The following is a 15,385-nucleotide window of genomic DNA, read 5'->3' on the forward strand; positions in this document are numbered from 1 at the left end:
TGTGGTGCATTCCGCCACCAACTGGTATGGAGTGTGGACCAGAATGTCTAATACAGCCTACTCATACTTTTAAAAAAGAAATGACATTTCCCTGTGTTATGTTTCTATGTGCACTAAGTTCTATTTTAATGGATTTTCATGAAAGACTCCCAACGGAAAAGAAAATAAACTAAGAAAAAGAAGAAAACATGATCTTTAAATTTCCCGTTATAGCAGGGTTTCATTTTGACATGATTTCGATAAAATAAATATAATACATTTTACACAGATTTGATTCATACAATAATTTTAGAAATGGAAAATCAATCACACACATAGTAAACACAATACACATCCAAATAAACTATTCAAGTAACAAATGCATGAATTAAAGCATAATAGTCAACATGTATAGGTTGCAGACATAATATAGAATTATGCAGTTTACTAACATGTGATTATAAGTCCTTCTAGCATTGGATGATCTGGTGTATTTTGATATGTAAAAGCAGTCTCTGTGGGTTTCAGAGAGGATTTCAGTCACACATTCAAGGGAAGAAGTCAAACAAAGTTCTCACAAGGATGTCTGCTTTAGGTCTGTCTTAGGAATCACCCCCCTATGGTGTTAACTCATGATTTTCCTTTTCATCAAAAGTGAAGTCAATTATAATGTTACAAAAAAGAAGAATGCGATTTCTACTGAGGGAGAACCTTCACCCCCCACCGTGAATGCGGTTGCGCCCCTGCCCTCACGGAGGTCTGTGCACACCACTGCAATAGCCAGATGGGATTTCAATTTTGTCAGCTGAAGACCCGTTTGGTTTGAAGATGAAAAATGTACAAATCACAATGTTATTCACCATTGCTGATTTATAACACACACTCACAGCGTTTGGCCGGTCTTGTGGCTATCAGAGCAGAAACGATAAGCTGCTCTTTGTATGCTTTTCCGTTATCTGTTATATTATATCTTGTGCAAGCTTATTTTGTTCATCTGAAAAAAACAATACATTTACCCGCCCGTAGCCCCTCCCCTCGAAGAAATTAGGACAGAAGTGACATAAAATACCAGGAGGAAACATGTATCTCCCTCCTCCACTTGTGATTCGATCAACCAAAACGCATCTTAATATCAGGTGGAAACAGGGCCTACAGCACGCACAGTCTCTACCCGCACCCTCTGGGTGTGCTGTTGAAGTCAAATTCCTTTTGGAGTCCCATGCTTTGTCCTGTCTATTTTGTGGAGCATAAGCATCTTAAGCATCTTTCCTGCTTGATACACACTTTCGCCATTGTCCTGGCCTATCTGTAGCAGCTGTGGGGCGTCTCCCCCTTCTCAGACGTCTCCCCCTTCCCAGACGTTGAGGAGCTTGGTGCTGTCCTACCGCAGGAGTTGGTGGGTCCCGTCTCCAGCCAAGCCAGGGCAAGTGTACTATTTGATGTATAGCTTCCTTAGCAATTACAATAGCAAGCACCTGAGAAGAGTAAAGATGCCTTAGTATAGTACAAAAATAGATCCTATGTATAATATATTTTCTGTTCCCAGCTCTTACAAAGATGAGTACTGCAAAGAGAAGCAGCACAGGCATCTGTAGAGTGATTGGTAGATCCTTCAGCAGCGCTCTGAGGAACTCATTTATGCCCTCCCCAATTTTCTTCAAGGGATCGGTGATGAAGCCAGTTATGGTGACTATGACAGCCTGAAATAAAAACATTAATGTATTAATGCATTTTATTTTATTTCATAACCTGCTCTGATAACAGCTTTTGGAACAATCAGATATCTGTAAAAAATAATTAATATAATTCATATAAAATAAAATAAATAAATAAATTGTCATGTACATGTATAGTTTGTTTCATTGTCTTGTTTAGTTTCTAGTCATGGTTTGCTGTCACTGTTTTGCCTGTGTTTGATTTCTTCATTAGTTGTCATGGTTACTGATTAGTTACACCTGTCCCTGTTCCGTTAATCATCTGGCCCTGTGTATTTAATGCTCCCTTCACAGGCTATCAGAATTTCCTACTTCCCAATTCTAAAGTTGCGAATATGAGCTCGACCAGTCGCCACATTCAAGTGCTTTGTTGTCGGAAAGAACAGGAAGCATGGAGGACACCAGGTTTATTCTATTTATTGGTAAAATCTTATTAAAGTCAAAATTCTATTTAGCATCCCATTCACTGACAACCATATAAACATTCACCATGTTATATAGACAGTCAGCTTTCTGGTAATTCTGGAATTTTGGTCAAATATTTTCACTGTGTATGAAACATCAATACACATTTAATGGTTATTCATATATGTAAATAAATATGCACAACTTTAAAAACAAGACAAGGAAATGTAGCTGTTGTGGAAAAACTAATAGAGAATAGTAAAGAAAGTCACAGCATTCTCCCCTCCTCATGTATTCATTTTATGGTATGCCCTACTCAGGAGCTTGGGTATTAAAATTATCCCAGAGCTTTCCAATAGTAAATACGACTTGTGAGGGCATTCATGTCCAATTTTTAACTAGGAAACTCGTATTTACGATAATTTCAATAGCATGTCGCATTGTGAAAGCTGCATAAGCCCCCAGTTTCTTCTGTTCAGGATTCTGCATTAACGTTTATGGTTACTGAGTGTGTTTATTAAAAGTTGCTTGTTATTGTTCATTCTGCATCACGCATCATCTTTGTTTGGATCTACTACAGTTCATCCCTGACAATAATATGATATAATGTGATTAATGGAAATTGATGATGAGCACTTACTATTGCAGATGAAGTACTGCTCAAAACAGTACTATTTTGAGACATTATAATTTAAAATAAATGTTTTGTATTTTAATATATTTAAAAATTAATTTATTCCTGTGATCAAAGCTGAATTTTCAGCATCATTACTCTAGTTTTCGGTGTCACATGATCCTTCAGAAATCATAATTGTTAATTTGGTGCTCAAAAATTTTTTTTATAATTATCAATGTAAAAAAAAAAAAAAAAAAAAAAAAACACTTTGTGGAAACCATAATAATTTTTTAGGATTATTTAATAAATGCAAAACTTAAAATAACAGCATTAATTCGAAATAGAATTAATTGTTTACGTTAAGTGTGTTTGTTCCTGCCTGTTCACCGGCCTTGTGGATTTAATATTAAACTTTGTGTTTTGTAACTTTTTTTCATAGTCTTCATCTGTATTCCTTCAAAGACCTGTGACAATGTGCTGTTATTTTGTGATTGTATTTTCTGTCTCTGGGTACATACATACAACTTTCGTGCTGTTCATTGGATTCATGTTTTTTTAAGAGTTTCAGGATGGAAGCATGTTTTTTATTTATTTAAATGATTTATAGTACTTTTTTTTTTTTTTTTTTGCAATTATGGTTAAGATTATTTTGCACTGAATATTTTAATTCAATATACTGATTTCAAAAATTATTATCTGATTTAACAGCATCAGCAATATCCATTATCAGTTGACCTCAGGTCTCTTATCAAATTCAAGTTTCTGTCATTAGAATCTAAAAGATACAAACCTTTGTTGGAGGCACAAGCAAAATGGGGTCCACCAACATGACCTCGTGATACTTTTTGCAAGGATCATCTTGAAGAGTCCATGTCTGTCTGTACCACTCTGAATCAACAATGAATTACAACAGTTCATCCAAAAATCATTTTTTGTCATTATTTACTCAACTTTATGATTGGTGCTTTTTGGGAGCTTGAAAAGATCTTTGTGAAGTTTCTTCTAAATTCAAGTTTACATTTAAACAAATGCCACCATAATGCTTCAATGCTAAATACATGAAAACACAGCATACAATCCTCAACATGCATTGCAGTGTGAAGCGTTTTTTGAAGTCTATTGTAGTTCTTGTGTTTCTCTTTTCTTCAGTAATTCAGCTTGTTAACAGCAGTTGTTCATCACTAATGCTCAGTCATTACTTAATTAATTGCTTAATTATCTCATTAACTTTAACTCTACTTCAGTGTTACTTTAACACTATTTAGAGAGGGACCAAATGTACTCTGAGCAGAGTTGATTTAACTCTGGGGATTTTACTGTGATATGTTTGCTGATCAATGTTTATTTGTGAATAAAAGCCTAAATTCAAACTGTTCATTATATAAAGCAATCATATGGATTTATTTTGCAATCTCTTTATGAACATTTAGAAGCATCAGGGTTTTAGGTGAATAGACTCTGAAAATGTTCTGAAGATGATCTGATGATGAAGACAATTTTATTTTTAAGTGAACCCTAGCCCTTTAAATAATTAATAAATTTTGGTAACACATTCCTTTAACAGTAAGCACCTCACCTAATAAATTGTCCTTCCAGCCCAGTTCTTTCAGCCCAGCACATCTGGCACTGAAGCTCTCCACTTCCACAATTTTTTTCTTGTGTTCTGCAAAGGCAACCTAGCCAAGAGGAAATAATTTTTTTTGTAGCTCTTGAACACACATATTTATGTTGTATTCTCTTAATCGTCATCTGTTCAGTATCGGTTTAGAAAAAAATGAGATGGTCATTCGACAATATTTTGATTACCATATAAAGATGGAACCAGTTCCAGATCAAGCTCATAAAAAAGCTAATAGCTAATATTCTCCAAAACTGGACAAACCAGGACACCACAGACCAGAGTTCAGTGCAGATAATGGCTACAACAATCAGAAAGATTAAAAAAATCTCTAGAAAAATACAGCACACATTCATATATTAATATTAATAAAAAGTATTTCATTGTTTATCTTTGAAAGACTTGTACAAAAACTGACCTTCAGGACTGTATCAACCTCCACATGAAATGTGTCTTCAAAACGCCACTTCCAGGCTTCGTGGTTGTGGTGTTTGAACTTAACCAGAATTTGACTGAGAGCCTCATCCATGGCTCCGGTAGTCCAATCGTTCTGTTCATTCAAAAGCTTCTGGATCTCTGCCAGTGATTGCTTGGACAGCTTCACCTCAGCATCATAGTGCATGGATGTTTTTTCATCATCAGGCTAAATTTAAAAAAAAAAAAATTGTGAAACCTTTAGCAGTGTAGAGTAATGTTGATTTAATTACCTGGAGAAAATAGTCACATACCAGACCAAGTTTTGAAGCTTCTTCAAGGAGCCTATAAAGGAATCTCTTGAATACTGGAAGACATACTGGATTTGAAGAGGTGGTGGTCCCCTTCTTTTTGGGTTCATCAAACGAAAACAGAGGTAGCAGCAAGAAATAATAATATTATATTTATTTTCAGTTAAAAAAGATATGAATGACATTTTGTACACTAATACATTTGGCATTAACATGAAAACTGTGTGAGGATGTTGTCTGTTGTCATAGGAATTGCATGCGTATAGCTGCTAGATGGCGGATTGTATGAATGTATGTAAATGTGAGAGACCGTGGTAGAAGAAAAGAGAGTCAAAGACAACTGCAATGCCCTGTTTGCCAATGTTTGTCTCTTTGTTTTATTGGAATCTGCTACAACTGAGAAATGGTTTCTACATGGTGTCAGAAGAGGTGACAAAGGATCAAATATTTTCTCTGAAGGGTCCGTGTAACTTTAATTTTGATTAACCGAATTCATGGACGCAATGGATAAGACGCTTCGAAAGGTTCAGACTTGCCTCGTGCCACGCCTGCAAAAAAGAAGTTTAGGAGGTAAACTCGTTACTTCATATTATGGGAGAGAAGAGTGATGATATCCTGAACACTTTGCTGTTGACTGAGCAGCATCACAAAAGAATATAAAACTGTGAAAGCGGTGTTTGAGAATCATTTTATCGGCAAACAAAATGCTATGAACGAGCAAAGTTTAATAGCCGATGTCAGCAGCTGGGCGAGTCAGCGACAAGTTTTATTACTGTTGATGTGCATAAACTGGCACACCATTGCGAATATGGTGCAAGAGATGATCTGAGATCAAATTGTTGCTGGCATTAGAGATTCTAAATTGTCAGAAAGATAACAACTGGATCCAGAATTAACTCCAAAACCTGTAACACAAAAACTGTAAAACAAGTACGACAACAGGAGGAAGTGAAAAAAACAGCAACCGTTGAATAGACAAACTGAAACTTCTGAAAAAGGAGCTGCCAATTTGGATTCAATAATGGATGCAAGAAAGTCTAAGCAACAAAAGCTATTCAAAAATGTCTAAATGGTCAAAACAGAAAATGCCTCAAAATATCTGCTGAATGTAGACAAAGTAAAAAGAAGGGGCATTTCGCATTGATGTGTCAGACTGGAAAGAGTTGAGACTATTGTGGAAGGAGATTTGCCAGAGGAGAACAAAATGCAGAGTTCTGGATCCAAGAGTTGAAATTGAACAAACAAGTCACATCTTTTAAACTTGATACTGGTGGATCGATTGATGAATCTGTTTATTCTGAAAGTAGAGATGGAGTACTTCAAGTGAAGTGTCAAAAAAAAAGAATGAGTTGAAGTGCAAGATGCTGGCCACCAATATAAAACTATGTTTCCAAGTGTTTTACAGGACTTGGCCAGTTCCTCAGCAGTTTGACACTGTGTCTTCTATTAATGTGTCTTCTGTGAAAAGTTTGGTCAAAGGTTAAAGTCTTGGGTCATATTGTATGTGAAAAAGGAATAGAATCTGACCCCGAAAAAAATCTGTGCTATTAGCAGCTTGCCAGAACCTCACACAACCTTTGAGAGAGCTTTTAAAGTGAGATTCTACATGGGTTTGGGGCAATTCACAGAGGGCTGCCTTTGAAAGAGTCAATCGGGAGCTCTGCAGATGCTTCTTCATATGACATTGGAGCGGCCTTAATGCAGTAACAAGTTGATGGAAAATGGAGATCAGCTGTTTATATATCTCGAAGTTTGCAACTGCAGAGTCAAGATATGCCCAGATCGAAAAAGAGGCATTGGTTGTGATGTGGGCATGTGATAGACTTATTTCATATTTTCTGGGATTTGAAATTTACTATCAAAACAGACCATAAACCATTGATTTCTCTGCTAGGACCCAGAGCATTGGATGATATTCCCCCAAGAATTCTGCACTTTTGTTTGAGACCTCTCAGATTCAATTATTCTATTGAACATGTTCCAGGGAAACTGCTGGTTACAGCGGATATGCTCATGCCCCTCTGAAAATGGAGACATTGGATGATGATCTTGTGGAGAGGGAGTGTAATCTTTTCATCAATCAAGTAAATGCAGATATTCGAGCTACCAAAACAAAACTTGAGCTCATCAAGGAGGAACAAGTCCTAAATGTCACCTGTAAACAGATAAGAATCTTTACAGGAAAAGATTGGCCATCGTATCAGAGGAATGTTCCTGAACAACATCTGCCTTATTGGGCAGATCACCATGATATCCACATTGCTGATGACTTATTGATGAAAGGAGATCGTGTCCCAAAGAAAATGAGACGAGATGTTGGAAAGATTCCAAAAACGTCAAGATTAGTAAGTGTATATAAGGGCCCAACATTCTATCTGGTGGCCAGGAGTAATCCAAGATATTCGTGAAATGGTAGAAAGGTGTGAGATTTTTCTGCCATTTATCACAAGTCAAAATAGAGCCCTTGATATGCACCCTGTTGCCACAGAGGCCATGGCAAAAAGTTGCAGCTGATATTTTCCAGTGGAAAAATTCTTTATAAATATTGTTGTGGTAGATTATTTTTCAAGATATATTGAGGTTGCCTACTTTGCCTACTTTGACAACAGCAACCACAATTGATTAAAGTTATCTTTGCTGGATTTGGAGTGCCAGAGACACTTTCCCAGCCAGTAGAGCCATGTGGGGCCCAAATGGGTTTGACCTGGGCTATCTAACTGGGACCCAGCCAGTTTTGCACCCAGTTACCTTGTAGGCCCCACATGGATTTGCCCAGATGAAATGAACACTGCTTAGTGTGCACACTACAGGCTGTTTAATGTAACACTTAATCAGTGTTGGAGGTAATGAGATAATTAAGTGATTGAATAATGATTTTGTATTAGTGGAGAACACCTGCTGTTAACAAGCATAATCATTGAAGGAAAGAGAAACACAAGAACTACTTCCAGCCACAGCCTTGGATGAAATCAACTGAAGATAAAATACATTACATCTCTCAAGATCTGATTAAACAACTCCACAAACAACATTAGCTTCACTTATTACTAACCAGACTGACTTTATTTCTGTCAGACATCTACAGAAGTTCGTATTAAGAATTAAGAAGAGGCTTAGATGTTGATTACTTATTTGAAAGTAATAGTTTGATACATTGTGGTGATCAGTGTGTGCTTTAGTCAGGCTCTTGACTTTTTAACATTAGTTTTTCTCTTGACAGCTGTGTCTGTTGAAGTGAAGTGAAATTGAGTTGTTGAACTGCTCATGTAGGTGACCTGTTATGTGCGTAAAGCACAATGTTTACTTGGTTTTAAGGGTAGGGCTGGGATTAGGGTAGGTGTGGAGCTTAGTATACCCTCACACCTCATCAAACCACATGAATGTTATGTTGGTAGCAAATGAGCTAGCTATTATTTCCCTCCTGATGAGATGTGATATCTAGACACTTCACGCTGTCCTACTACATCTGACAACTTCTTTTGTACAGAAGCATGCTACCCATAAAAAAAATACCACATCACGAGCAGCTAGCACAAAGGTTCTAAAAAAAATCTAATTCAGAGAACCACTTTATAAGATTCATAAAGATGTTTAGGCTGCAATGAAAAGTTTGAATCTATTTTCACTGAGTTTGAGTAAGGCTGTAGTCAAGTCCACCTTTGTCAAGTCCAAGACAAGTCCAAGTCCAGGACTAGTCGAGACGGAGTCAAGACCAAGTCCAAAGAGGTTCGAGTCCAAGTCAAGACCGAGTCCAAATGAGACAGTCAAGACAGAGACAGAAAAAGAAAGAGTCCTCTTCAAGACCACGTACATTACTATTGATAGTTTATGTGATGCGAGAGACAGCATATCTTCTATTCTAAGATAATCATTTTGCATTATCATTTGTAATGATCAAAAAGCATGTGCAGAGTAGCAACACTGTAGGATCAAATAAGGCCATTTTATTTACTTTAGGTATGGCAATTTCACTAAAGTCACATAAAGCTGAAGTGCAACTTCACATTTTCAGTCTTTTTTATTATAGTGTAACAATCACATTTTGGGCTATATGGAAAATGTAAAAAAATAACAAGCAACACAGGTGTCACTAAAAAAATGACATGTTCCCAACTTATTACTTGTCCTAAAGAATCCATAGTAGGCCTACAAAGTAACTAAAACAATAAACCAGTGGGGTTTAATTAAACATTTTACAGACACGTACCCCTTGAGGCATTTAATTCTTCTGCATACCCCCTCTCTTCCACTTAGACTGCTGCAGTCACACCTTTTCCATTAAGGGACAATATTTTCCCCCTTAAACTGATTGTGCATTAAAGTGCTTTTTTTACCTTTATAAATACCTTTATAAAATAAATAATGTTTTAAATTAAAAAATGTCCAAAAGAGAAATAAGCAATGATTATAAAATGAGTGATACTTTTAAATATTAAACTAAAACCACCAGTAGGTGGCGGTAAGTCTTAATGAGTGAGTCATCGTGTCATTCATTCATTCATTCATTCAGTAACGAAGCAAGAATCATTGACTCTCATGGTTTTTTCACAGCCACAGATTCGTTCACAAAACATCGATATGAGTCGCAGTTCTGCTGTGGCTTTCGTTGGAACTAGAGATGTGCCGATTGCAATTTTTTTTGGCCAATTCCGATTTCTAATTTTTTGATAGTGTGATCTGCTTTACATTGGTTACCTTAATTTCTGTATTCTTTATTGTAAATATTAAATATATGTCAAATATACGTCCATTTGACATCCATTCACTGATGTCCAATTGATGTCGAAAAAAACCCCCATCAAATTGACGTCAATTTTTTTACATGAAAAAAAAAGTCAAAAATTAAATATTTATAATTTCTAGAGTAAACTGAATAACGTGTGTTTTTACAAGTGTGCTGAAATCATGATCTTGCACTGCACTGACTGACAGCTGCTGTGATTACAATGGGAAAGCGCGGTGCTCGCTTTTTGTGTAATTCATTCACAAGAAAAGTTGTTTTTCAGATTTTGTGAGTACTTCATACTTCACATTGACAAAATGTAAACCTAGTTATTTTATAATGTTTAATATTTAGTTAAAAACGAAACTAATTGAAAAACGATTAGAGGAAATGGCTGATATGCGCAAATAAATGCTACTCTGCCACCACCTGCTGGTTCAAGTGGTAATTATTGTCTTTTTTATAAGTGTTTTCTATCAAATATTGAATTTCCTACATTTTTAAACGTTCGGTTTTACAATGGGGACAATCTCGGAAGGGTGAACAAATAATGTTTGTGGTCATCACATTAAAAATAACATTTGACAGGCGTTTTTAAACAGTCCCTAGCTTCGTCTTTATTGCAATCAATAAAACTGGTTTATTGGCAAATTATGTAAATGTGATAACTGAATTAAAATATTAATACAACATTAAAAAGTCAACCATTGATGGTTTTGTGTCCATGGTACAGAATGAACATCTAACACAGGAAATACCCAAGCAGCCTCAACGACAACAAGGAAGCAACCGTGCATATCCGCTTGTTAAGTCGTGACGTAAGGAACGCCGTTTCCGGGTCCAAGCCTCGACTCATTTCACTTGAGAATGCCATCGACGGCCATTTATGAGCGCTATTTATTCATATTAAACATCATTTTAAAAAGTTAAACATTTTAAATACTTATAAGTATTTAAAATGTGCACAGAGACTGTTGTGTAGACTATAGTCTACACAACAGTCTCCGTGCTCACAGCGTCACAGACATTAATATTTTAACGATTTATAAAAGATGAATCATTGTCTGGCCATCTGGAATTTTTGGTATGGAGATAAAGGTTATGATTATAATTTTTTTTGTAGTATTACAACACATGGTGTGTGTATATTAGCACCATTTGTTGTTTTCTTATGGTATGAGATAGAGCGTTTGGACCCGGAAGCGCTGCCGCGTGACGTCAGACTTAACAACCGTCCCTCGGTTGAAAGCCTATGCATTTTTCCCATAGACTTTTGGAAAATCGCAGAAAATAAGCTCTGTGTTTAACAAAGGGTTATGACACTTACACGTTTTGTCTATCAAGATAATCTTTACAAGTTAACACAACATTTATAGATTCTGAAGCCTAAATAAAGTCGTCAGATATAAAAGGCTAACAGCAGGCTATAAACGGACTACAGCACACCATGGTCGCGGATCAACGTCGTCACCACCAAGCTTCCTCAAACTTTATTTAGAAAACAACTCTATTTAAAAACATGCTTGCTGATTATGATCTGCGCTGTTATGAATACTTATCCACTTTTTCATGAGAAATGCTGTCCAAATGTCCCATTTTTAATGATGACGTCTAAAGTCCCCGCCAAAAGAAGTAGTCCCTTTTAGAAATTTGTTAGCAACCGCCGATTTTAAGACACAGTAAAAGTTTAAAAAATCACAAGTGGGTTATAACTGGTGTGTTTTATGTCATAGATCAAAACATGAAAGTATTTAGAGGCTTTGTTAACCACAGACTTTATTTCAGGCGATTTAGCAAAAACCCATTAAAAAAAAACCCATAGACTTGACGGCGTTGGAACCGGAAGTCGCTTCCGGATTTTGCCTACAAAATTGCGTCATCCCTGAGGCACTCTATCCGGTTGTTAAGTCTGACGACACGCGGCAGCGCTTGCGGGTCCAAACGCTCTATCTCATACCACAAGAAAACAACAAATGGTGCTGATATACACACACCATGTGTTGTAATACTACAAAAAAAATATATAATTATAACCTTTTTTCTCCATACCAAAATTCCAGATGGCCAGACAATGATTCATCTTTTATAAATCGTTAAAATATTAATGTCTGTGACGCTGTGAGCACGGAGACTGTTGAGTAGACTGTAAGTATTTAAAATGTTTAACTTTTTAAAATGATTGATGTTTAAAATGAATAAATAGCGCTCATAAACGGCCGTCGATGGCATTCTCAAGTGAAACGAGTCTAGGCTTGGACCCGGAAACGGCGTTCCTTACGTCACGACTTTACAAGCGGATAGCCCATTGATGTAAAAAAAAAAACAAAAAAAAAAAACTTTGACGTCAAAAGCTTGACAGATCAGTGGTGCGCGCTTTGGTGTGAGCGTGAAACCTGCGGGAACCGGAGCGAATGTATGGGAAGCCAAACACACCAAAAGTGGTACGAGGCAGCGGGGTGTTACAAAGCTCGCGCCGCGCTGACATGTCATCTGCGCGGATCAGTGGACCGAGCCGCGCGACCGACTCGTCAGCGCAGCGCGGACGTGTTTTCTAGCGCCACCCAATGGGCAGCGCGGCGCGAGCTAATCTCATCCAATAGTATCCAGCTGCAGACCCGCAGCACCAGTTTCAGAACCGCAGTTTCATGATGTCTACAGTATTTAACAACAATACTTTTAAATAAAGTCATTTTTCTGTTCATATAGGCCTAATATGCATAAGATATCATGATGTACAAAGAGCAAAATTTTAAAACAGCCTATATGCTTAATGTCAATGAACGGATACAAACACAGTCGTGTATAGGCTACTGCGAGAATAGGCTACAACTACGCCGTTTTTATTTTTAAATTATTTTCTCCACGTTTTAAATAGGCTAATACAATGACACAGAGTTTGAGAAGATTTATTTTTTTTATTTTTTTATTAATTCAAACATATATTAATACATGTGTAACATTTGACTGTATATTTGATCGTATTATTTCCTTCATGTTCAAATTGTTACACATAATACTTACATTATGTAACGTAGGCTATTTAATGTCAAATAAAAATAACCATTTAAAAAAAAGCCTTGAACAAGTAAAACGTGTGTTGAAAACAAATAGGATATAAAACATTTCTAAAATAATAGGATTAAAACATATTTAAACTGCTCAGAATAAAATAAAAACAAGCAAAAAACAAATAATCATCTTAAAACACTTAAAGATTATAAGCCCATATCATGGCATTTCTGCAGAAAACCCTGTCTTTTCATCCCTGAAAACAAAATGAATAAGTTTTATTAATATTTATTTAATATTAACACGATACATATCTTTGACAAATGCAAAAAAATCTTAATGATAAAATGTAAATGATTCAGTAGCCTAGCAGACACTTAGTAATACAAATACTTAGTAATATAAATATATAAATATAAATTCGTTCACCACATCATGACAGAAATATCATACACTCACCATATACACCTTCTGATGTCTCATTGGCTTAAATGCATGTTTCACTTGTTCAAGGATTTGGAATGATTAAATACATGTAGGCTTATATTTTGACATTAAATGCCTTTAAATGCCTCTGTGTCTTTATACTATTTGTCAGACGTTCACAACATGAACATAAGGAAATAATATCACATACAGTCAAGGGAGACATTTTACTATATGGTTACACATTTATTAATATATTTTCAAAATTATATGGTTAAAAGTATTTGTTCACAGTTTATACAAATTAGTTCATGCCTTAACAAAACATAGTTTGCATTATCGATTAACTTGGTAATTAAAACTCCTCTTTGTACATCATGATATCTTATGCATATTAGGCCTATATGAACAGAAAAATGACTTTATTTAAAAGTATTGTTGTTAAATACTGTAGACATCATGAAACTGCGGTTCTGAAACTGTGGTGCTGCGGGTCTGCAGCTGGATACTATTGGATGAGATTAGCTCGCGCCGCGCTGCCCATTGGGTGGCGCTAGAAAACACGTCCGCGCTGCGCTGACGAGTCGGTCGCGCGGCTCGGTCCATTGATCCGCGCAGATGACATGTCAGCGCGGCGCGAGCTTTGTAACACCCCGCTGCCTCGTACCACTTTTGGTGTGTTTGGCTTCCCATACTTTTGGTGTGTTTGGCTTCCCATACGAATGAGACGAGTGAGAGAGAGGAGGAACCTGCGCGACCTGCTAGACTCGGTCGAGACCAACTAGAACTTTTGACGAGACCAATGACCAAGACAAGTCCGAGTGCAAATACCAACGAGTCCGAGAAAACAGAAAAAAACATCTCGAGTACTATAGCACTAGTTTGAGTCTATTTTCACTGAAAAAATGTGAAGAGGGCTTTAAATGTCCTGCAAGCACTGTAATTGGTTTAATAAAAGCGTTTTTACCTCTGTGGGTTTTATCATGCTCTTTCTCGTTGAGTCGTAGTTGATCACGTCATATGGATCGATCCATGCATCATCATCTTCCTGGTGGGTATCATTTGCACTAACAAACAGACTACAAAACATAAGGAAACTCCAGAATCCAAACGACGAACAGCTCGGCACCTTCATAATCCTCACTGGAAAAGACAACAATGAGAAAACTCACACTTGCTGTTATAACTAATCGATTTTATACATTATATATCTAAAGTTCAGATTCAGATTTCTTTGACACTTTATTTACTGTTAACCAGATCATCTGTTAACCTACATTACCCTAAAATAGGACATTTAATGCATCTATCATGTGTACAAATGCATCTACATTTACAAATTTACAAATTAATGGCTAAATAAAATAATTGTAGAAGAAGTCGACCGCTCTTGTCAGCAAACATTTCCTTACATGTTGTGAGAGAGCATGTACAGCCATATACTGCCGCACACAGTATGAACCCTTTTCATATTTCTGGAGTTCTCAGAAGCGGAAGTCGTCAAAGTTTCTATAGTGACGAACAGGAGAAGACTGCAAATAGGCTTCTTTTTTCCTGGTATTCCCATTTTGGGGTGAGGGGGAATCGAGAGATTGATTACTGCAGTCAAGAGAGATGTAGCCTAAAATGCGCCGTCCAATATAAATTTAGGCTATATTATTATTATTAGGCCTATTTAAAAAAATAAAAAATAAACATTATTTGCGATTTTGATAACTGGGAAAACGCGTTTAACTATAAATTAAGTTTTATATAGCCTTATTTAAAATGTTTATATTTAGCATTATATATAGCTATATATAATATATATATATATATATATATATATATATATATATATATATATAAATTTAGGAAATAATAAACAATATTATAACTTATAACGAATACAATATATATATATATATATATATATATATATAGCCTACTGTATTATAATATATTATGTAATATATTGTATTATAATATTATAATAATGTTATTGCTATCTAGAAACAGGTTCAAAAAGGAGGAATCTTACTGGGTCACTAATGCACCTTTAAAGGTCCTGTTCTTCGTGATCCCATGTTTCAAACTTTAGTTAGTGTGTAATGTTGTTGTTAGAGTATAAATAAAATCTGTAAAATTTTAAAGCTCAAAGTTCAATGCCAAGCGAGATATTTTATTTAA

At 36.0% G+C, this 15,385-nt stretch overlaps 1 protein-coding gene across 2 annotated transcripts; it reads right to left on the reverse strand.

The window, feature by feature from the left end:
• Positions 1-115: 115 nt before the first annotated feature.
• Positions 116-14,680, reverse strand: LOC125252727 (chloride channel CLIC-like protein 1). Of its 2 annotated transcripts, XM_048166281.1 has the most exons (9): positions 14,629-14,680; positions 14,184-14,359; positions 5,062-5,154; positions 4,752-4,976; positions 4,522-4,662; positions 4,292-4,391; positions 3,506-3,603; positions 1,533-1,679; positions 116-1,454 (listed from the first exon to the last, which is right to left on the reverse strand). In XM_048166281.1, the coding sequence occupies exons 2-9, from the start codon at positions 14,349-14,351 to the stop codon at positions 1,236-1,238; spliced, it is 1,191 nt and encodes a 396-aa protein (XP_048022238.1). In that variant the 5' UTR covers positions 14,352-14,359; positions 14,629-14,680; the 3' UTR covers positions 116-1,235. The 2 variants fall into 2 exon arrangements, with proteins under 2 accessions (XP_048022238.1, XP_048022249.1); XM_048166292.1 differs by lacking the exon at positions 4,522-4,662.
• Between the last annotated feature and the right edge of the window lie 705 nt (positions 14,681-15,385).

The sequence above is a fragment of the Megalobrama amblycephala genome, linkage group LG2 (genome assembly GCF_018812025.1).
Source record: "Megalobrama amblycephala isolate DHTTF-2021 linkage group LG2, ASM1881202v1, whole genome shotgun sequence".
Taxonomy (NCBI): Eukaryota; Metazoa; Chordata; class Actinopteri; order Cypriniformes; family Xenocyprididae; genus Megalobrama; species Megalobrama amblycephala.

Excerpts from the sequence above, each read along its gene's own strand:
- LOC125252727 (XM_048166281.1), bottom strand. The coding sequence starts at position 14,351 with ATGAAGGTGCCGAGCTGTTCGTCGTTTGGATTCTGGAGTTTCCTTATG. Across the intron at positions 5,155-14,183 it reads GCATGATAAAACCCACAGAG|AAGGGGACCACCACCTCTTC; the intron begins GTAAAAACGCTT and ends GAACCCAAAAAG. Across the intron at positions 4,977-5,061 it reads AAGCTTCAAAACTTGGTCTG|CCTGATGATGAAAAAACATC; the intron begins GTATGTGACTAT and ends TTTTAAATTTAG.